This window comes from Leptinotarsa decemlineata, unplaced genomic scaffold, assembly GCF_025532065.1.
Source record: "Leptinotarsa decemlineata unplaced genomic scaffold, Ldec_3_MD MMD2_tig00026282_RagTag_RagTag, whole genome shotgun sequence".
NCBI lineage: Eukaryota > Metazoa > Arthropoda > Insecta > Coleoptera > Chrysomelidae > Leptinotarsa > Leptinotarsa decemlineata.
The window spans coordinates 19,344,328-19,366,720 of record NW_027412668.1 but is presented as its reverse complement, the minus strand read 5'-3'; the positions used below and the strand labels follow the sequence as shown (position 1 = coordinate 19,366,720).

At 33.7% G+C, this 22,393-nt stretch overlaps 2 protein-coding genes across 2 annotated transcripts in view; one reads left to right on the top strand and one right to left on the bottom strand.

The window, feature by feature from the left end:
• The window catches only part of LOC111515892 (ovarian-specific serine/threonine-protein kinase Lok), a 34,891-nt gene extending 18,380 nt beyond the window's left edge, over nt 1-16,511 (bottom strand). Inside the window, exons 1-3 of the mRNA XM_074179980.1 lie at nt 16,249-16,511; nt 11,428-11,688; nt 7,992-8,132 (exon numbers count right to left, since the gene is read on the bottom strand). Of these exons, the coding sequence (XP_074036081.1) occupies nt 7,992-8,132; nt 11,428-11,688; nt 16,249-16,342 (496 nt within the window). The 5' untranslated portion in view covers nt 16,343-16,511. The remainder of the gene's footprint in view (nt 1-7,991; nt 8,133-11,427; nt 11,689-16,248) is intronic.
• Nucleotides 16,512-18,990: 2,479 nt separating this feature from the next.
• On the top strand, nt 18,991-22,393 carry Rep (Rab escort protein). Its single transcript, XM_023169027.2, has one exon. It carries the CDS (start codon nt 19,244-19,246, stop codon nt 20,804-20,806), a length of 1,563 nt encoding a protein of 520 aa, XP_023024795.2. The 5' UTR covers nt 18,991-19,243; the 3' UTR covers nt 20,807-22,393.

The following is a 22,393-nucleotide window of genomic DNA, read 5'->3' as shown; positions in this document are numbered from 1 at the left end:
TGCAGCTGTAGGGATGGTATACAACTGCTTGTGGCAAGAAATTATTCACGCCCTTTTTGGTGGTTCAAGAACGAATGTTGTCAAACATAATTGTTATCGCATAAAATTGAGTGACTCGAAGAATAAATATTCTTGCAATTTTGAAGCCCTTGATCAAACAATCATATGCAGTAATGTGAACTGTATTCGTAAAGGTCCTTGGATAAATAAATTGCAGTCTGTTGACATCGAAATTACTGATGTCAGAGAAGGGCCAATCGATATTTTAATTGGTGCTGATATAGCTGGAAAATTATTCACTGGTAACCGATACAAGTTGGAATGCTGCCTAGTAGCAATTGAAACTCTATTAGGTTGGACCCTGATGGGAAAACTCAAAGAAAACTATGAAGAAATTCCGAAATCATCGATAGTGATGTCCATGTTTTCCAAATACGAATCGATTGCTGACGTATGGTCATTGGATGTGCTTGGGATTTCTGATCCGTCAGAAAAGAGGACACAGAAAGAAATCGAAGAATTTGTCATGTCTCGATTCTTGAAAAACAATGTTAGGCACGAAGATGGCAGATACGAAGTTTGTCTGTCTTGGCTCGAAGATCACCCTCCTTTACCTAGTAATTATGAAATAGCCAGAAGACGATTAGAATCCTTGCTGAAGAAACTCAATTCAGATGGTTTACGTGATCAATATGCCCAGATTTTCAAACCGAGGGTATCATTGAAGAGGTACCCAAGTCAGACTTACTCGAAGAAGGGCATTATCTACCACATCACCACGTGGTAAAAGAAAACAGCGTGACTACAAAAATCCGACCTGTTTTTTATGACTCTTCTCGTCAGAAAAATCAGCCATCCTTAAACCAATGCCTAGAAAAGGGTATTAATCTCATCTCATTGTATTAAGTATTAATCTCATGTCAAATCATTGCAGCTCTAGTATACTCTTAGCATTGTACCATGCTAACTTCCATTCACACCTTCGATATGGCATTCTCAACTGGGGTATGAGCGCTTCTGTTAAAAGGATATTTCTCCTCCAGAAATATGCAGTTAGAATAATAGCTAAGCTAGGGTATCGTGATTTAGGTAGAGATGCTTTTAAACAGCTAAAAATTCTTACAGTTGCCAGCACCTACATACTAGAGGCTAGTGCATACGTTTTCAAAAATAAATCTAATTTTCAGTCCTCTCTTCCAAATCATAACCACAATACTCGTTCGAAAGATCTAATCGTACCAGACGCTCATAGAACTTCTTTGTATGAAAAAAGCGTAGAGTACAGTGGGTGTAAATTATACAATATGCTTCCAATAACTCTTAAGAATTCCCCAAATATTAATGTGTTCAAAAGACAGCTGAAAAAAATGCTACTTCAAAGGACTTGTTACACCATTCAAGAATTCACCACTCAACTAACCTGAGATCTTGAGCTTTAATACATTTGGTTAAAGTGTTTACTTTAAATACTTGAGAAATTGTGTGTTGATTATATTTTATTGGCTGTTTGTGTTATTGTGTTGTTTATATTATTTTGACTGACTTATAATATGGTTACATATTTTTCATTTATTCATTTATCCTGAATATATACAGACAGAGTCCAATTACATATACACAGTACCTAAACTACACTAAACCTAACACATATATAGATAAAAAGATACAATTGACAATAAAATTATTATAAATATAAAATCCCTATAATGAAATATATGAAATCATTGCAAATAGGTGTTAAAAAATATAGGAAATAGATACGGGCTAGTGTGTAAATTCATAATATATATGTCATATCTTTAAAAATAAAAGAAACATGTAACATTAATTCATTCTTATTGAATAGTGAATAACAGAGATCTGAGATTGGTTGCGGTAATGTTTAAAATATCGATGTCAGTGTTTTCAACTAATTTGTTTGTAGTTATCAAGGAGCAATCAACTGGAGAATTTACGTTGAAGTTATGAAATATGCAATCTCTTCGCCTCAGGCGGATATCTGGTATACTGAAATTGATGGAAGCGAGTACATCGGGAAGAAAAATGTTGTTTCGTAATAAATTGAATATGAATAATATTTGAAAATTTTCTCGACGTTTCTTAAGGGTGCTTAAATTAAAATCTTCCATTTGTTTTACATAGGATATCATAAAAGGGTATATTCCATATTTTTTTAGATACATTGACCTGAGATATCGTTTTTGTACCTTTTCCAGCATATCAGAATGCGTCAGCGTTTGGGGTGACCATATTACACACGCATATTCGAGTTTTGAACGAATGTAAGAATTAAAAAGTACTTCATAAGTCTTAAAGGTGAATTCATGACAAGTCCTGAGGATGAATCCAAGCCGTCTGAAACATTCCGCTTGCAGTCTTTCAATATGTTCATTGAAGTTGAAGTTTGAAGTAAACACTACACCTAGATCCTTGATTTCATTGACTCTCTCGATAGGAATATTATCAATGTTATAGAGTCTCTTGAAAGGGTTTCTTTTCCTGGTAAAAGTTATTATTCTACATTTGGATACATTCAAAGCCAGGTCATTATCCTTACAGAAAGCAGATATGGAGATAATGTCATTTTGTATGAAATCAGTATCTTCAAATGATTTGATGGATCTGTAAATTTTCAAGTCATCAGCGTATAACACAAATTTTGTATACCTAATATAATTAGATATATCGTTGACAAACATAACAAAGAGCAAAGGACCTAGTATTGAGCCCTGTGGTACACCCGAAGATGTTCCGAAGGTATTTGATTTTCTATCGTTGAATTTCACAAAATTCTCGCGATTCGAAAGATACGACTTGAGTAAAGATAATAAGTTTTCTGAAAAAGAATATGCATGCAATTTCTTTATCAAGATATTGTGGTTGACCTTATCAAAGGCTTTTGCTAAGTCGGTATATATCGTGTCAACTTGAAATTCAATATTATTACCAATATAATCACTAATGAGGATTAAATTTGTAATAGTTGATTTTTTTGGTACAAAACCATGTTGTTCGTTAATTATGACTGGAGACACATGATGATATATCCGATTATATAAAACTTTTTCAAAGATTTTTGATGGCGATGGCAGAACTGTAATGGGCCTATAGTTACAAACTAAACTAGTGTTTCCTGATTTATGTATGGGTGTTATGCGACCAATTTTAAACTTGTCTGGGAATATCTTGTTTCTTATTGAGGCGTTGAATATTTTCTGTAGTGGTATTAAAAGACTGTCAGTATAGGCTTTAAAGAAATAAGCAGGAATACCATCAACACCTATAGCAGACCTAGGCTTCAATGTTTTAATGGCTTCGGCTATTTCAGACTGAGTAATATTTGAAATGTTCAAATGATCTAAGTCATAACTCTGGTAATGCAGATCAGTTGGTGGTGGGGCACTATCAGTGTAAACAGACTTGAAGTAATCAGCAAATGCATTAGCGATATCGACTTCATTATCAAAATACTGATTTTCATAAGAAAATCTGTAGGCAATATTAGAGTTTTGTCGCTTATTTTTTATGTGGTTCCAGAAATTATTCGGATTATTATTGATGTCTTCTTCAATATTTGATAGGTAGTTAGAGTAATTTTCTTTTATAGCCAATTTAACATCTTTTCTCAACTCTTGGTATCTAAGTAAATAAGAAGAATTTTTTTTTCGATTTTTTGAAATATTTGCTTTTTAATTTTATTTTCTCAATCAAATCTCTTGTATACCAGACCGGATATTTGTTGTTATCCAGTTTTTTCTTGACAGGTACGCATTGATCAAGAATGTCATATAGAATTTTATAAAACTGATCTACACACAGGTTAGGATTGTCTGCGGAAGTAATTTGAGACCAATCACAATTGCTCAATAATGGATATAACTTTATATAGTCTCCTTTTTTAAAATTATAGTTGTGAAGATTTTGATCCTTACTATTACTATTAAAAACAGGCTTAACAGTTAAATTAAAATATATTTCTAATGGGGGATGGTAATTATCCACGCTTACGAGGGGTGTCTGTGATTTTGTCACCTTTGCTTCTGTTACATTCGTCAATACCAGATCTAATGTGTTATTCGTGTAATTTAAAATGTCATTCAAAGAGTACAAATCATACCGGCTGACTATATCATGAATAATTTTAGCTTTGATTGACCCCTGATTAAGTGAATAAGATGCTCCATCAATTTCAGGAACGTTGAAATCACCTACAACAAACAGATTGCAAACTTGTAAGTCGTCATGTTGCTCTAAAAAATTTAAAAATTTCTCATACACTGATAGGTTCGAACCAGATTTTATATAAATACAACATATCACCAGAAATGTTCCATTTATATTCAACTTTGTACAAATAGACTGAAAGTCTACATTATCACTTTTCAGAGTCAATGTTGGTTTATATTTCTTTTTTACGCAGCACATTACGCCGCCTCCTCGTTTTACTCCAGCCTCTTCATAATTTCTATCATTCCTGAATATAATATATCGTTCGTCACACATCTCAAAGTCATAAACAGAGTCATTGAGCCACGTCTCTGATAAACAAATGACATCGAAGTTATTTGCCAAGGAATTCTCATAAAATTCCTTAGTTTTAGTTCTCAATCCTCTTACATTTTGATAAAAAATCAGGATATGTTTGTGATTATTAATAATCTGGTCTAGGTCTGGATGACTTCTGTTATTCGATAATCTAAAAAAGATGGTCTTGCCTCTTCAACATTGTTGACATTTTCATTATTTGATTCAGGGTTGCCCAGACCACTGTTTATTACATCTCTAATGTTATATTTCTCGTAATATTTATTGAAATCAAACCTTCGGTAGTGCACGCCTCGCGGCCAGAAATTGGGGTTATATAACGTGTTTTTATATTTAAAATCTGTTACAACTAGAAAGCATTTGTATTTTCTATTGGTTGGTTGTAAAAGCCTCACGATAAACTCTTTTTTATTATCATCGGTTTTGTAACTGAGAAAAGATAATATATCTTCCTCTATTACGTCACCTCCTACTTTGTATAAATAAATGTAGCATTTTGGGTTTGCACCTTTGAAGTTGCCACTATGTTCCTCGGACTGTCCTACATTTTTCCTAGTTGATTTTTTACGCTTCCTCCTCTGCACTGTCCATTCCTCATGGGTATCACTCGCTATTGTCTGAGATTCTAGGTTTATGATGTCTGTCATTATAGCTCTTTGATGTTTTTCTATATCAGTGATAGTTTGACTTACTGATGGCGCTGAAATAGGATTTTTTTGTTGTGTAACAATATCCGTGTGATTTTGTTTGATATTTTCGGGCATTTTGATTAAGTTGGCCACCCTGTCTTTTAAAGGTTCCTGATTTTTGTTGAGATTAGGATTATCTGCCAATACTCCAGTTTTTTGTTTGGAGATTCCATGGTTGTTATCTCTTATTTTTTGTGATCCTCTATCAGTTGATGTTGATGGTTTTTGTAGACCTAATGCTTTTTCGGCTGATTTATTTTTATAACACTTACATATTTCTGGACATTATTTCTGGACTGACTTATAAAATGGTTATATGTAGTTATTTACATTTATTTTTATAATTGACATTTTCTTTGTTTATTGTGCATTGATTTCTGTTAACTTTTCAACCAAAGAAATAAATATTGTTATTATTATTATTATACCGTTTTTGTTGATGAGATTTCGTTTTTCATGATTTGGACTCATAGCTGACATAAATAAAGCTTTCTTGCAAATAAGCTTGAATCCCAAAGAAAGAGATTTTTTGCGTTTCCTTTGGCTAGATGATACAGGATTGCTGAAAACATATCGACATACAACGGTTGTATTCGGGGTTTCCTGTAGCCCGTTTCTGTTAGGAGCTGTAATAGAATACCATTTGAAAAGTTGCCTCGAAAATTCCGAAAATAGTGACATCATAACTAAGTTACTAAAGGGTTTTTACGTAGATAATTGCTTTGTCAGCTTAGACACTACAGAAGAAATCCAGAATTTCATTGAAGTTTCCACAAGGCTCTTTGTCGATGCCAAGTTTGATCTGAGAGGGTGGGAGCATTCTACCTTCGATGGTTCTTCAGCTGATGACAACAGTTTTTCTTCGGTTTTGGGACTTTCTTGGAATAGAAACTCTGATACATTGCATGGTTTCGAGATATTCATACTGAAACGATAACAAAATGGGTTATTTTGTCAATAGTTCACCGAATATTCGATCCCATTGGATTTTCATGCCCAGTTTCTCTTTATCCCAAGATATTATTGCAGAAGACATGGGAATTGAAAACAGGATAGGATACTGAGGTACAAAAAGACATCAAAGAAGATTTTTGAAATGGTCCAAAGAAATTCCAATTCTTTTCGATGGTTATTTCATTCCATTGAAGAAAAGAATCACTATAGTTTGCATGTTTTCTGAGATGGAAGTTGAGTTGCCTGCGCTACAGCCATATTTATGAGATCTGAAACATGCAATGGCGTGAATGTACAACTCGTACAAGCCTAGTGTAGAGTGTCTCCTGTTAAACGACGTACCATTTCCAGATTGGAATCACTAGCAGCTGTCTCATAACACCCATTCCAGTACTAGTTTGTACAGGTTCCGTGTTGGATGTTCGTCATATTCTTCTGGGCGTAATTTTGTACGTCCAAATATTACCTGCCTCCTGTGATTCAGTGCCCCACATTCGCATAAGATGTGTAGAGCTGTTTTTATCCCTTCGTTGCATAATAATCTGCAGCTGAGGTCTCTGTTGTACAGCCCCATTTTATTCAGGTGTCCTCTAAGCGGACAATGACCGGTTAGTAACCCTGTAATTATTCTGAGCCGATACCTTTTATATTGAAGTAGTTCTTCGGTTATTTTCTCGGACGGTTCCCTAATGAAGGTTCTACTGTGTGTGTTGCCAGGTACTTTTGTCCAGTACTCTGTGGGCTTCTTATTGGTCCATGTCCTAATCTGGTTTCGTACAAATGATTTTAGTTCAGGACCTATATATGAAGTTGATAATACGTGTCTAGCGCATTCATCAGCTTGATCATTACCTGTGATTCCTGAATACCCTGGCACCCAGTACAAAGTTAATTTGTTCCTGTTTGCAAGTTCATTCAGTTCTTCATGACATTCCCAGACCAGTTTTGATGTCACCTTCGGGTTTGTCAGAGCCCCTAGTGCGCTCTTGCTGTCTGTAAAAATATTGATCCGCTCATTTCTTTGAGGTCTCAATTTAATAAGCCTTGCACACTGCAAGATGGCATACACTTCGGACTGAAAGACGGATGTGTATAGTCCTAGTGGATAGCTCCAGCACATATAGTGTTGTCAGCTTGGTCTGTCCGAATCTTCTATAGAAGGCCATATCATCTATCACCTCGAAATAGTTGGGCCTCCTAAAAATTCTTCGTGGATATCCAAAATCCATAATATGTAAAATGCTATTATCGGCTTCCAGCATTATTTCATCTTCTAGATCCATCATCCTGATTTCAATTTCACAAGGCCCGTTTACTGAAACGTTTCAGCAAAACGACACATAGATTATTTTCAAAACTAAAGAATAAAAAGTGAGGTTCTGATGTCTACATAAGCTTGGCTTTACATATAAAGCCACCGAATTTGGCTGATTACATTTAAGCGAACTTAAAGGCGTTTGTGGACACAGTGCATACAAAACTGAAGCGTTAAGCGAGCTTACCCCTTAACCTTCGCTTACTGGTATACGGCGAATAAAGGCAAAGTACCATTTAATGACACTTATATATACATATAAAATGCATGATAACTTATTTCCCGATTACTTGAGCAAAATAATAAAGTATAGTGAAAATTTCCACTAGTACAATAAAATGATCAGTCATTCATTTACAGGGCACTGAAAGATGTTATTCTGTATACTAACAATTTGGAGGCAGAAAATTCAATAATTACAAATACATTTATTAATTATAACATGTCTCCGAGATCAATACGTATATATAAATGCTTGTTGTTCTTACCGAATGAATCCAGATACATGATATAGGAAATAAGGCGGCCCCATGGTAATACTCTCGTTGGCTCCTCGGGAGTTAGAGAATCCGACAACTTCAAAGGAGTTGCAGTGTCAGGAAGATCTTCGATTGATCGAAATGTGAATACTGAAATGCAATACTTGAATCTTGAAATATAATTACCATAATTTTGTTCATGTCAAACATGTTTCACATCAACAAAACAGGAAAATTACACTTGAAAAGGTTTATCAAAATTCATGCTATTGATTCGGAAAGAAGAAAGAAACTATATTCAATTATCCTATTTTAGAATGTTTGCTCAACATTTTAAAATATTTGCTTAGCATATTTTGAGGTAACGCGCCTTGAATTTAAGCTAATGGGGCACTCTTACTAAATGTTCAGGAGGATTATAACTATCTTTCGAATTTTCTGAATGGCAAGGCAAACTCAACATGCAATGCATTTTATAGCCTAATTCCTATATAATCTGTTATCTTCAGCCTATTAGCTGTAGAAACAAGGTTTGATTTATTTCTCGTATGCTGGTGTACATTCTCCGAGTTATGTTGAACAAGAAGCAAATGATAGGGTGATTATTTTCTTATTCGTTTAATTATTCTCAAAAAACTACGATGGTTTGGACAAGAAATATTCATACATAAATATATAACTTCAGAGGAAGCGATTTCAGAATTGGTCTCATTAATAACAAAAAAAAAAAACAAATATAAATTAATAAAACAAATAGTTATTTAATGCTATTTCGAATTTTTCTGTGTTGGAAAATTGTTTAACGTCTTTTGGTAATTCAATAATATGCAATTATTCCTTTGTAAAATATAGATTTTCTGTAAAATGCAGATTTGAGATTTTTTGTTAACAGATTATTGAACTGTCTGACTTACTTTGTTCATTGCTCACATTATCAGTATGTTCTATCCATTTCAAATTGGAATCAACCTGTACCAGTATATATATATATATATATATATATATATATATATATATATATATATATATATATATATATATATATATATATCTTTGATTGATGCAACTAATTTTCCTTTATTTTAAAAAGGATTTGAAGCTTAATATTTTCTATTAATTATCTGCGAGCGCTTTCGACAGTTGGTAGTACTGTCATCATCTGGCACTCCTCAAACTGAACTGGTCATCCTGTTGTCTGTCTCTTTATACGGTCAGAGCGTCTTAACTCAGGTATTTCAGGTACTTTAGGTAAATTTGCCTGTATTTGTTCTGCATCAGGTACTCTTCTTCGTGTTAGATCTTCTCTAGGAATGTGTATGGTTTTGTTTAATATATTGAATGTGAGATCTTGTTGTGTTTTGATTTGTACTTGTTCCTCGATAAGTGATTTATGACTGTTTAATTTATGGATGTTCAAGTTTTCCCAAATGTCCATGCGGTTTCCCTTGTTGATTTGTTTTATTAGTTTTACGTTCTCTGGTGGGGGGAAATTATGTTTATTTTGTATGGCGTGTGTTGCAAGGTTTGATTTATATACTGTTGGATTTATGTATGCCTTTTTGTGTTCATTGTACCTTTAGATCCGTTTTTTCTTGGTTTGGCCGATATAGAATTTGTTGCAGTCCGAGCATTGTATACTGTATATCCCGTTGTGGTCTTTGCCTTCTTCTTTTTCATAGTTGTTTATTTTTTGTGTTATCTTCGTGTTCGGCTTGTATGTGATGTTGATGTTCAGTGGTTTGAAGATGTTTGTTAGTATCTTGGTTTGGTGTCCTAAGTACGTAAATGCTGTCCATCGTTGTGTTGTTTTGTCTGTTGGGGTAGCTTGATCCTTGTTCTGTATTTTTCGTATGATTCTGTTTTCTAGTTTATCTATTGTCTTTTGGGTGTACCCGTTTTCGTTCGCTATTTGGTATATGATTTTCCGTATTTTGTTTCGGGCTCCATTGCTGAGTGGTATCCTTAACATTCTATATATGAATGCGTTATAGGCAGCCATTTTGTGTGATGGTGGATGGTTTGAACTCACGGGTATGGTGGAGCTTGTTTGTGTAGGTTTCCTGTATATTGCCATTTGAAATTGTGTTTTGTTGTGGTTATATCCTATGGTTATCTCCAGGTAGTTAAGTTTTGAGTTGTGTTCTTCCTCAATGCTGAAACATAGTTTTTGATTTATTTCGTTAATTTCTTTTGTTATTTGTTCTATTCTTATTCCATTGTTTTGTGATATGTACAGTCCATCGTCAACGTATCTGAACCATTCTCCTTTTTCATCATGTGTTCTTATTATTGTTAAGATTTTCTCATCTATGGTTCAGCCAGCGTTTGCAATGTAAGCGCAAAAAAATGTGTTTATTTATGACATTAGAAACCTCTAAAAATATTTGTGTTTCTCTATTATTTTATACATGTTATATACATATAAACCTTCCTCTTGAATCATTCTATTTGAAAAACTCGTATCAAAATCCGTTGAATAGTTTTCAAAATCTAAGCATACATAGGGACAGACAGCGGAAAGCGACTTTGTTTTATACTTTTTCTTGGCATCAACATACAGATCTTCTCGCAAATAAACTATCTAGTGCAATATATATCCTTCGACAACTGCAAAACATCACATGCGGTGAGATTCTAAAAATGACGTATTTTGTATTATTCCACTCACACATCAGCTATGGTGTTGTTCTTTATGGAAACTCTCCTAGTTCGATGAGAATTTTCGAACTACAGAAAAAAACTGTAAGAATACTGGCAAGTGCAGGTTTCCGGGAGCACCGTAGACCATTATTCAAAAAATTACATATAATGCCGTTACCAACATTATATATTTATCAGACGCTACTGGAAATCAGAAAAAATGCTCAGTTGCTAGAGAAACAGTCTGACATACATCAACACTTCACGAGAAATGCAGACAAGGTAAGAACATGCCGTTATCGTTTGACCAGATCAAAAATGAATTCTGTTGATTACAATCTTTTCAACTCTCTGCTAATCAACTTTAAAGAGCTTATAGTATCACCAAATTCAAAAGAGCCATCAAGGAAATGCTACTCAACAAATGTTTCTATTCAGTCTCGGGATACTACGATCATTTTAGGCAAGTTCACGTCAGCTATGTCTACTCGAGATGAAACATACGCACCGGTATCGATTGTACTGTGCGACAGCTGGTTAACGGAAAAAACAGACAGAACAGACAGAGTTTGTAAATACATCTATTTTCATAGGTGAATATTTATTTGTTCATATATGTACATAGGCAACCACTGCATTGCTTAATATTTTTACATTTTTACAATTTACTTCTTTGTTTTATATGTTTATTTAATAATGCCTATACACCTGACTTGCTACAAACATGAAAATGTAACGTAGTTAATAAACTATTCTATTCTAAAAAAATAACCTATTCTATTCTATTCTTTGTATTGATACATACCGTTATAACTTTTTTGACCAATAGCAATTGCATCTCCATCTTTCAATTCTTTCTTTTCAGACTTCTTCAAACGTGTACCACATATATATGTTCCGTTCTTACTGAGGTCCGTTATAAATAAAACAGAACTGTTTGGATTTTTAGTGATGACAAAATGCACTTTGCTGATATTATTCAGAATATTCCCCTCAACATTTTGTTTTTCGATCATTAAATCACAATGTAATGATCTACCAACTTTGAATGGTTCTTTCCTGATGACTGAAAAAAAATGAATAGTAAGTAAAATAGGAAGGGCTCAAATAAAAAGATGAAATATCTATCTAGGAGTGATAAAATTTAAATCTTCATTATGTTTAAAATTATACCTTGTACATGTGTATTAGTTTAATTATAAGTTTAGTTTTACTATAAGATGTTTGAAATATCGTAGAAATTACGGCAGTATGTTTTCCTTAATAAATGCAGGTATACTGCTTTGATAGGTTACTATTCCTCAGATATATTAAACGTGTATAGTTTTTAGAGATGATTGTAATCTTGTTACATCTGGTGCTTAGTGGAGGTTTGCCAAACCTCCAGGAGGTACCCACTTTTCGGACACTTTTTTTTTGGAGAAAGTAGTATTTTTTGTTGTTGTCTCTGTAAATATGAAAATCTTAGAAGGTATGGTTTTGATAAATTCAGTTGAACATTACAATAGCAACAGAATAATAACTGGCAGCTATTCGACATTTTGATTTTTGAAAGTTGGCATGATTTTGTTTGCAATAATCGCAATAAACTATAGAAAGCAGCAGCGATAGTGAGTTTGAAAATATGCATTTGAAATTTCTAATGCATCATCTGCTGCCATAACACAATTATTGTCTGAAAAATCAAAGTCCAGGTATGAAAACGTTTATGATTTTTTCTCAAAATAGATGGATATAATTTTAGCTTATTTGGAGGAAAAATCTGAAACTGTCAAATCCTCTACCTTGTGGAGCATGTACCATAATTAAAAAGTACCATTTGAGTGAAAAAACATGAGAAAATAGCAACTTTCCCAAAGGTTATTGCATTTCTTCAAAAGAAGAATGTTGGTTATAGAGTAAAGAAATCAGAAGTCTTAAATAAAGAGCGGATCAACAAATTCATTAGAGAAGCAAATACCTATTAAACATATCTAATGCTGAAGGTAACTTTAACAAAATACTTATTACAATTATAGGATATAAAAGTATCAAGCTAATTTGCTTTCTTTTCAGGTAACAACAATTATAAAGTCAGTAGGTATTGTAGACAAGAAGAACTAACAAAAGTGTTAATTGATCTAATAAACGGCAAAGAAGACAAGTTGCTTGTGAAACTACCAAATTCCAAAACACATATTAAGAGAACTGTTGTTGTTTTCGAGCAAGAAAACCTGCTTGTTGTATAGGGAATATTTATCTTTAGGTCATCCCATACTCGACATACCAGATCATTTGTGAATTTCAAAAAAGAATAATGTTTGACTCTGCCTGTTGCTATCCACAGTTTTGGCAATCTTCTATTAAGAATGACAGAATTTTCAAATTTATCAAATTCTAAAAACTACACAGGCCATAGCATTAGTCGAACTTCAGTGACATTACTTGCTGATAATGGTAGAAACATTATGAATTTGAAGACACAGGGTGGCTGGAAGGTTTTTGGACTCGCAGACTTCCAGAACTCGCCTATGGCTCGTACTAGAATTTTGTCTACCTGTCCAAGAAACAGTATTTTCTGGACTTGTTACGTAAATTATTATTGTTGATTTTTATGTCAAGTTTCAATTTATTTTTCTCTTTTAATAAATTGATGGATGTAGCCGTTACTACATTGTAGGAAATCATAATGAAGAAAAGAGAATTGAAACTTTCTATGTTTTTTACCACTTTTATTTGTAACTAGTTAGTTACAAATTAAAGTGGTAAAAAAAATAGAATATTTCAATACCCTTTTCTTCATTATTCTCTTTTATTATCATGTTTCAGAGTTCAGAGTTATTTTCAAACTGAAGAGATTATAAAAAACAAAGCAAGGTTCTGTTGACTGACATACCTAATAACAATTATTGAGCACCAGCAACAAGTTTTAAATTATAAGAAATAAAGGTAAATAATGCAGAAATGTCATTCCTTGAGATATACAGTGTGTCAATTTGAAAACTTCCCACCCTCAATATCTCCCTTCCAGTACATAATATGAAAAAATGGTCAGACAGGTCAACTTTATTTGCAAGGGGGACACTCTGAATGAATATTTTCAACCCTCGGGGTTCAACCCCCTAGGAGGGGTGGATGTTACCCTCAGAATTTCAAATGGAAAGGGGGGTCAAGTGGCACATCATTTTGAAGGGCATTCAATTCGCTTGCCGACGGTGCCCTCATTTATTATTTTCCGATCAGCAGTATCCGAAAATGTAGTTCTAAACTAATAGAAGTAATTAGAATTGGCCTATACTAAAATGCCTGGTTATCAAGTTAGTATGCAAAGAAATACAATTTATTGACTCTCTTATAAGTAAAACTTGTGATGACGGGTCAGCTTTTCAACTTTCCATCAGGGGTAAAATTAGACAAGCCTCAAAAAATTTACATTAATTAGTTATCTGATTTCGGTGACTTTCATTTGGGTTTATTATCGGATTTAAAACTCTTATCCCTTTTTTGTTACTTCTGCTATAAAAAGTATCGTTTTTTGAGCAAAAAAGGTGTTCATCGCATTCAAGCCATTTGGTAGTACTATCATTTCAGTTTCATTTGTTGAGCTGATCAGCGATACCTTAGAAAGTGTATAAATTGTAAGAATGGTTTACACTATCCAAGACCGAATTGAAATAATTTTTATTTATGGAGAGGTGGGCAAGTGCGCACGAAGGGCGGCATCTCTTTTTAATGAAAGAAATCCAAATCTTAATATAAGTCACCGGTATGTGCTTGATTTGGTGACAAAGTTTTCCGAAACTGGTTCGGTGAAGAATAAAAAAAGGAATAACCCCAGAGTACTGAATGAGGATGCTCAAATTGAGGTGTTGGGAACATTTGCTGCAGAGCGGACTAGCTCCTTACGATCAGTAGCAGAACAGACGGGAATGTCACACGAGACTGTAAGGAAAGCACTGAAAATGCACAAATTTCATCCATATAAAATGCAGATTCTCCACGAGCTCCATGAGGATGATTATGACAGAAGAATAGAATTCTGTGAAATCATGACTCTTCGAATCAATGCTTTACCTAATCTTCTGTTCAATATCTGTTTCAGTGATGAATGTTCATTTTTCCTGAATGGCAATGTTAATAGGCAAAATTGTCGCTATTGGAGTGACGAAAACCCTCACAATTTTCGAGAAGGACATACACAACACCCACAAAAAGTTAATGTTTGGGCTGGTATTCTTGGAAATGCCATTATCGGACCTTTATTTTTTGAAGAAAACTTGAATGGTGATCTGTACCTAGATATGCTTCAAGCACCTATCGATCCACTTATAACTCACGAGCTCGAAACTCAAATTGATGCACACGGTAATTTACTGTTGCAGGAAGATTTGTTACATTTCCAACAGGACGGTGCGCCACCTCATTATTTTCGCCCCGTCCGACAATGGTTGAACGAGCGATTCCGGGAGAGATGGATTGGCAGAAGGGGATCAATTGAGTGGCCACCGAGATCACCGGATTTGACTCCATTAGATTTTTTTCTTTGGGGATATCTCAAATCTGTCGTTTATAAAACACAGCCCACTGATATGGATGACCTCAAAGGACGAATTACAGCAGCATGCCAGTCAATTAGTGGTGAAGTTTTCCAAAATGTTCGAGAGGAGTTCGAAAACAGACTGTATTACTGTTTAGAGCAGAATGGACAACATTTTGAACATATTATCAGATAAAGCGTAACAAGATGGTTGAAATTTGTTTTTTGCAATTTAGTATTTTTTGTTTGCACTCGATGCGTATTTCGTTAACTAAGTAGTTCTACATTCCTCTCACATCCACGAATTCGAATATTACTCAAGGGTTGGAACGATGCTACCTAGTACGATGCTCACCTTTTCCAATAGTCCATTACAATCATTTGTTTTGAATACCAACCTGAATACCAAACATCTAGTGCGGGCGAGTTTTAATCATTTATTCTTATTCACTTCTAATCACCGTTCGTTTGGAACGTTATTTTTCAAAAACTGCTCATCAAAAACTAATGAAAAAGGTATCATTGGCAAGAGAATTGAATGCCCTTCAAAATGATGTGCCACTTGACCCCCCTTTCCATTTGAAATTCTGAGGGTAACATCCACCCCTCCTAGGGGGTTGAACCCCGAGGGTTGAAAATATTCATTCAGAGTGTCCCCCTTGCAAATAAAGTTGACCTGTCTGACCATTTTTTCATATTATGTACTGGAAGGGAGATATTGAGGGTGGGAAGTCTTCAAATTGACACACTGTAGGTACGTATCTAAATACCAATATCTGATTCATCACTAGATACTCAACAGGAAAATATCTTCAAGATAACTTGAAAAATATGAATGCATGCAAAATGATTGTTACTAGGTACTCCCACAGGAATTTATTAAATTTATTGTATTTATCAAATTCATGGGAGCCTATTATGAAATTCAATATTGTGAGTGTTTATATTTGTAATAATAGGAAAACACTCACATCCCCGTAGATATATCCAGGTTCAAAATATAAGAAGCAATTTGAATTCCTTGACCTTCAATTTTCTTCAATATCAAACCAAAATCATCAAATTTTCTCAATGACGTCTTTCAACATTAAAAACATATGAAATGCTTACCAACTGTTTCCAAAGTAGAAATACAAGAAACAAGTCTTCCCAATTCAGGAAGATCTTGTGAGGAGTTGGGAAGATTTTCGTTATTGTCAGTCATAACTAAACTAACTGGGTGAAATAATAAACTAATGTTTCTCGTTTAGAATAGTTTAAAGGATTCTTAATCTGTGCTTAAAGTAACACAACAAAGATATAATATAATAGGCAAAATGTCAATACTAAAACACGTGCAATTTCTACGAATCAAAAAAACATAATAGCGCCAAACAATACAGAATCGAAGTAGGCGTTGCCAGTGTTAACTTTATTTTTCTCCGAACAGGGCATATCTAATGTAAGTACGTTTTATTGGCCATTGAACGAATGTTTCACACTCATATATTTCAATACCAAAAAATAATCTCACGTTTATAAAATAATAAAGAAACATTTTTAAAATGTCTAATTCTGAACAAACGTGCCTAACGCGCCTATATGGAAGCAAAGGCCGTGAATGCTTAGAGAGAAATGTCAAATATTTTGACACTCATACTTCTTTTCCATCATTTTTTTGTGTAATGACATCGTCCACTTTGGTCATTAACCTCGTGTGCTGAGAACGCAATGTCAATATCTCCCTGAGCCACCTAAGAAGCATCGTGGATATTCACAGTCCATCAGCCATATAACGTTGCAGAATCATCCCAACTTCAACAAAATACATTCTCACGAGAAAAATATCTGGTTGGTGTGGTAATCGTTCTTACGACCTTTCGAATCATAATAAAAATTATTGATATCGAATTTTGGTATGCATTCACATGTATATGATAAATATTTTCGTGTAGAACATGAAACATCAATAATTTCTATTGAATTCAAATGGAACTGAAACCCACTCTGGACACCATTTTTTAATATCAGTTAGGCATCACACGGTTAAAGGTAAGACTTCGTTAGTTCTCAGCTCGCACAAGTTTTTCAACTTCTGAGAGTTGTTCGTATGGGGGCGACAGCTGATTACCGGAAAAACAGATTATAAACAGGTTTTTTTAAAAACAGTTATTAGTTGATTTTGTAAATCGTAGAAAATCTATTTCTTCGAAAGTCAGATTGAAATTGAAATAAAGATGTTCAAATTTCTTGCAAATTATAAATTTCTTGCAAATTATTTTTGTAAGGCTACTACTTTGTGAAATGCTCGTCCTTGAATGTGATTATTATCTTAAAAATTAAATAAATCATGAAGTAAAGTTCATAATCCACAATTTGAAAAATTAACGAAGCTAAATCAATAGAGAATTTGCTGAAGCGTAAAAAAGGCAAACTGAAAAAGCTCACCCCAAAAAGTTACTGCGTAATGTAAATTAGTGAAGAGTTCAATTAGTCAGTAACTTGCATTCATGAATTTTGTTTACAACGATTACGATTGGTTACGGACGCCGACTGAATACAGGATAGGTGCGGTTAGCACATATAATTTCAGAAGGTATAGAAAAAGTAATATTTCATGCTTCACGAATTTTGTCAGAGAAAGTAGGACTAGCGGTTAATTTTCGGATCAATTAAGTTCCATACCTTTTCATATAGCTGACATTTCACATCGGTAACGGACAACAAGCCTACAAATGAAATATCCCGCAGTTTTCTGCATGTAGATTACGTAGATAGGCGATAATTCTTTCCAGTTGACACACTGAAGTGGTCAACTCAAAAAATAATCCAGCCGATATGTTGTCACGCTTACCACAAACTTTAGAGGAAATTTCTCAAGAAAACATAAACCTAAATTTTGTTAGATATGGTTGGCTTTCAGGTTTATCTAAGATGAAAATTTCCGCAATTCATGTAAAATACGGAATGGTTTGACTATCAAGTCAGATTTTTGAATATGTTATAAAAGAATCGCCATGCATAATGAATTATATAGAAAAATACTGGAAAGTTCGGATGTAGAAGAAATGGAGAGTCTTGTGCGCTGCTATTTTTATTTTCCAGGATTGAAGTGACTTGTGAACCTTGCAAAAATTGTTTATTGAAAAGTCGCCTGAAAAAGGAGTTTCGAACCCGTGGCCATGGCCTACTCAACCATGGAGCAGGTTACACTTGGATATTTTGGGACCTTTTATGAATAAGAAATTTTGATAATTGTGTGTGCTCACTTTTCATGTTTTGTTTTATTGTAGTCGATTTCTTCAAATTAAAAAAATATGTTGAAGATATGTTTTTCCGTTAACCAGCTATCGCACCCGTACGAACGACAACCCTCAGAAGTCGAAACTTGTGCGACCCAAGGACTAACGAGGTCTTACCTTTGAACGTGTAATCGCTAACACGGGTTGGACGATAGCAAGTGAAAATCAAGCGCTCAGCCTGGGGCTTGAACCATCGACTCACACATCGGCTGATTGACTGAGTGAACAGAATACCCACGTCGAACCACTAGGCTACCGAAAACATCACATCACATCACAGCATCCTAGCATTGTTGACAACTGATGTTATGTTTTCTGAGTACATATGTTCTGACTACTTCTTACTACCTCTTGTGAAGCTAAATATTGACATATAACTTCGATTAATACCATTGCTCAAATATTGATCAAATTCTTATGCCCATGAAGGCACTAATATACATGAACGCACTAAATACATAGAATATTTTCGAAAAAATTCGAATAACTTTACGCCAAAGCAGCCAAAGTTTGGTACAATTGACACATTTATCGACTGTCATACGCCAAATGTTAATCGCAGAACTTGATTGAGTTCTGTGATGTGAATTCGATTCGGTCTGTAATTCCGATTTTCCTAATCAATTTTTAATGGGATTTGCAGACATACATTATTTGCCTTGCTTTTTTACTTTTACAACGTAATCTATTTTGCAATATTGCCGTTAAAAGTATTCAAAGAAGTTTCCGTAGAAGTTGTCATTAACATATGTTCACAAAATATGTTGAAATTGTGTAAAACCCTAAAGGTAAAATAAGAAACTGTCAAGAAAAGTTGTGCCAAGATGGATTACGAATTTCCTAAAAATTTTGATATAATAATTGTGGGAACTGGCGTTATTGAATCGATTTTGTCTGCAGCTGCAAGTCGGGTAGGAAAGAAAGTACTACAGATTGACAAAAATGATTATTATGGGGGACAATGGGCCTCTTTCAATTTGGATGCTTTCACAAAAATTGGAAACATTTCTGGTGCAGAAAAAAATCCCGATGAAACAAGTCAAAATCAAGACATGCTATCATTTGGTAACCAAATGTTCAATATTGAAAATTTCAAAATAGAATGGCATATACCAGATAAATTGACACCTATATCCAGTGAAGATAAAAATGAAAAAGGTTCTGATGTAGAACTTGATTCAAGTGAGGACTGGTGTCAGGAAAATCTACTGAAAGAGGCCCGAAAGTTCAATCTTGATCTTTCACCAAAACTACAATATGCTCGAGGGAAATTTGTAGATTTGCTTATATCCTCAAATGTTGCTAGATATTCTGAATATAGAAGTGTCAGCAGAATCCTTATTTGGTACAATGGTCAGTTGGAAGCTGTTCCATGTTCCCGATCTGATGTGTTCTCCAACACCAAGGTCACCGTTGTTGAAAAAAGAATACTAATGAAGTTGCTGACATCCCTGAACGAAGCCGAAGAGGAAGTGAAGCAGTATGAAAATAAAACTTTCAAAGATTTTTTGAGTGATAAGGGTTTGACTCCAAACTTGATTCATTACGTCCTCTATGCAATTTCAATGAGTTCTGATGAGACACCTTGTTATCAGGGAGTTGAAAATGCAAAGAGATTTTTGAATAGTATTGGACGATTTGGTAAAACACCCTTTTTGTTTTCTATGTATGGAAGTGGTGAAATAACACAAGCTTTCTGTAGATTAAGTGCAGTATTTGGAGGTACGTTTGCTCTAAGTCAACCTCTATCAGGTTTCATAACATCTGATGATAAATTCAAGTCACTAGTAGTTGGCACACAACATATTGAGGCTGATTATCTGGTGATGGGTATAGAGAAGGCCCCTGAAAAATTTGTCAACTCCATAAAAAAAGAATATATTTCAAGGGGAGTTTTTATAACTGATAGATCAATTATGAAGAGTGAAAAGGAGCATTTAACACTATTATTTTACCCTCCTGAAAAAAATAAGAGCACTGTTACTCTTATTGAAATGGGAAGCTTAACGGGTACCTGCCCAAAAAAATTATTTGTTGTTCATTTGATTTCTAAACAGAATACTTCTCCAGAAGAAGACTTCAAACATGTTATCGAAAATTTATTTGTGTTTCATAATCAAAAAGAAAGCCTAGAAGTTGATCAGAAACCAGTTGTCCTATGGTCCTCGTATTTTTCACTCTCAGATACAAGCAATTGTAATTTGAGGGTGGGAGTACCTGAAAATGTGTTTTTGTGTCCTGGACCAGATCTTGATTTAGATTATGACATGTCTGTTGATAAAGCCAAAGAAATATTCAGACAAATATACCCGGATTTAGAATTTTTGCCTAGAGCTCCAGATCCAGAAGAAATTATAATTGAGGGAGAAGATAACACCCAAGAATAAGTATAAATGTTGAGAGAAAGTCATTTATATTTATTATGTCTAGAGGATTCCAAAAAGCACATGCACAATTAGTAAATTCAACTTTAATGGACATGAAGTACCACCTCTTTCCTGATGATTTTCCACTTTGTGATTCAGTCAATCACAGTTTTTTGAAATAATTGCATTTTACTTTGTTCATCATCTCACTTCCTGGTTATAAGTTTGAATAGAAGATCAAATTTGGGTTATGTTCAGTAGATCTTATCTCATTATATTTTGATTTCTCCCAAACTTTGTTAAGAAGGGCAGGTAAACTCCAAATTTTACAGAAAAAATAGGTTAGTCGCTACTAATCATATACACATTGTAGGAAAGTGAGCTATAAATGTCTGCTTATGCCTCTGGTATATAAATATTTCAGTTAGCATTTTTGTGTTCTTGACGTTTCAATATTCTTATGTGTTTGAAGGCCCTTTTCTCTTATATTCTTATTAATTATTAATAGGAATATAAGACAATATTTCAAAAGTCAAGAGCTAACATTCTAAGTAATTATTTATGAGATATAACCAATTTATGTTAATTTTGGCATTTGCTGAAAGTTGAAAAGACAAGCTGCACTCCTCAAAGAGACTGGCAAAAATCAGTTTCAACAACTGGAAGAAAACTTCACAAATTTTGAGTAATTATTTAAAATAGATCAATTTTTTCCATTGAATATTCAAGCGTAAATATGAAAATTTCACGATGAACACTCCCACAATTCCAAAAAAAAATGGTTAAACTGTTATCGGTTTACGGAATCGATGATTTTTGAATATAAGGTGATATTAAATATATAAACTTTTATTATCAACTCATTAATAATTGACAGAAATGAAATAAAATACTAGAATCCAGTTAATTGTCTTTTTACTTCATTCAAATTGAAAGGTTTCAGAACTCCCACAAACCTGATGAATATTTTGCAGAATATGGTTGACAAATTCATCTTTCTATTGTTATATGCTACTTTCATATTCAATACTGATTTTGAAAAACATTACCAGAAACATCCTGAATAAAAATTTTCAAAATTCAAGTTTATTTATTTTCAATATATTTTTGAATTTATTCAATTGAATATTAAATCACCTGACTTTGTGAAGATTGCCAATTTTGGAAATATTTCAAATGAGATACATTTTTTCATTCTATTATTTAGTTTGTTGTGTATCAGCTCTAGTGGTTATGAAAACTGAAATTTAGAACTGAAATGAGAAAAAGATACTTCATTAAAAGTTACGTTATACAGGGAAAAAGCATTTCCCTAATTTATAAACAAAAGTTACAAAAAAATACTATTTGGTAGAGTGATAACATAATGACTAGTTTATTTCAAAGTATGCTACATGCTTGGATTACACCAGCTTCTATCTCTTGACAGTATAGTTTTTATTATATTGGAAATATTTTTTCATTTTAAAAGTATACGACATTTCTTAGATTATCTTGTAACTTTCATGTGATGCTAGTTGTAATTTTAATTTAATGTAAGTTCACCTGTTTATTTATGATATTCATATTCCAATTTCGCTCTATAGATTATATCCTTATATAATTATA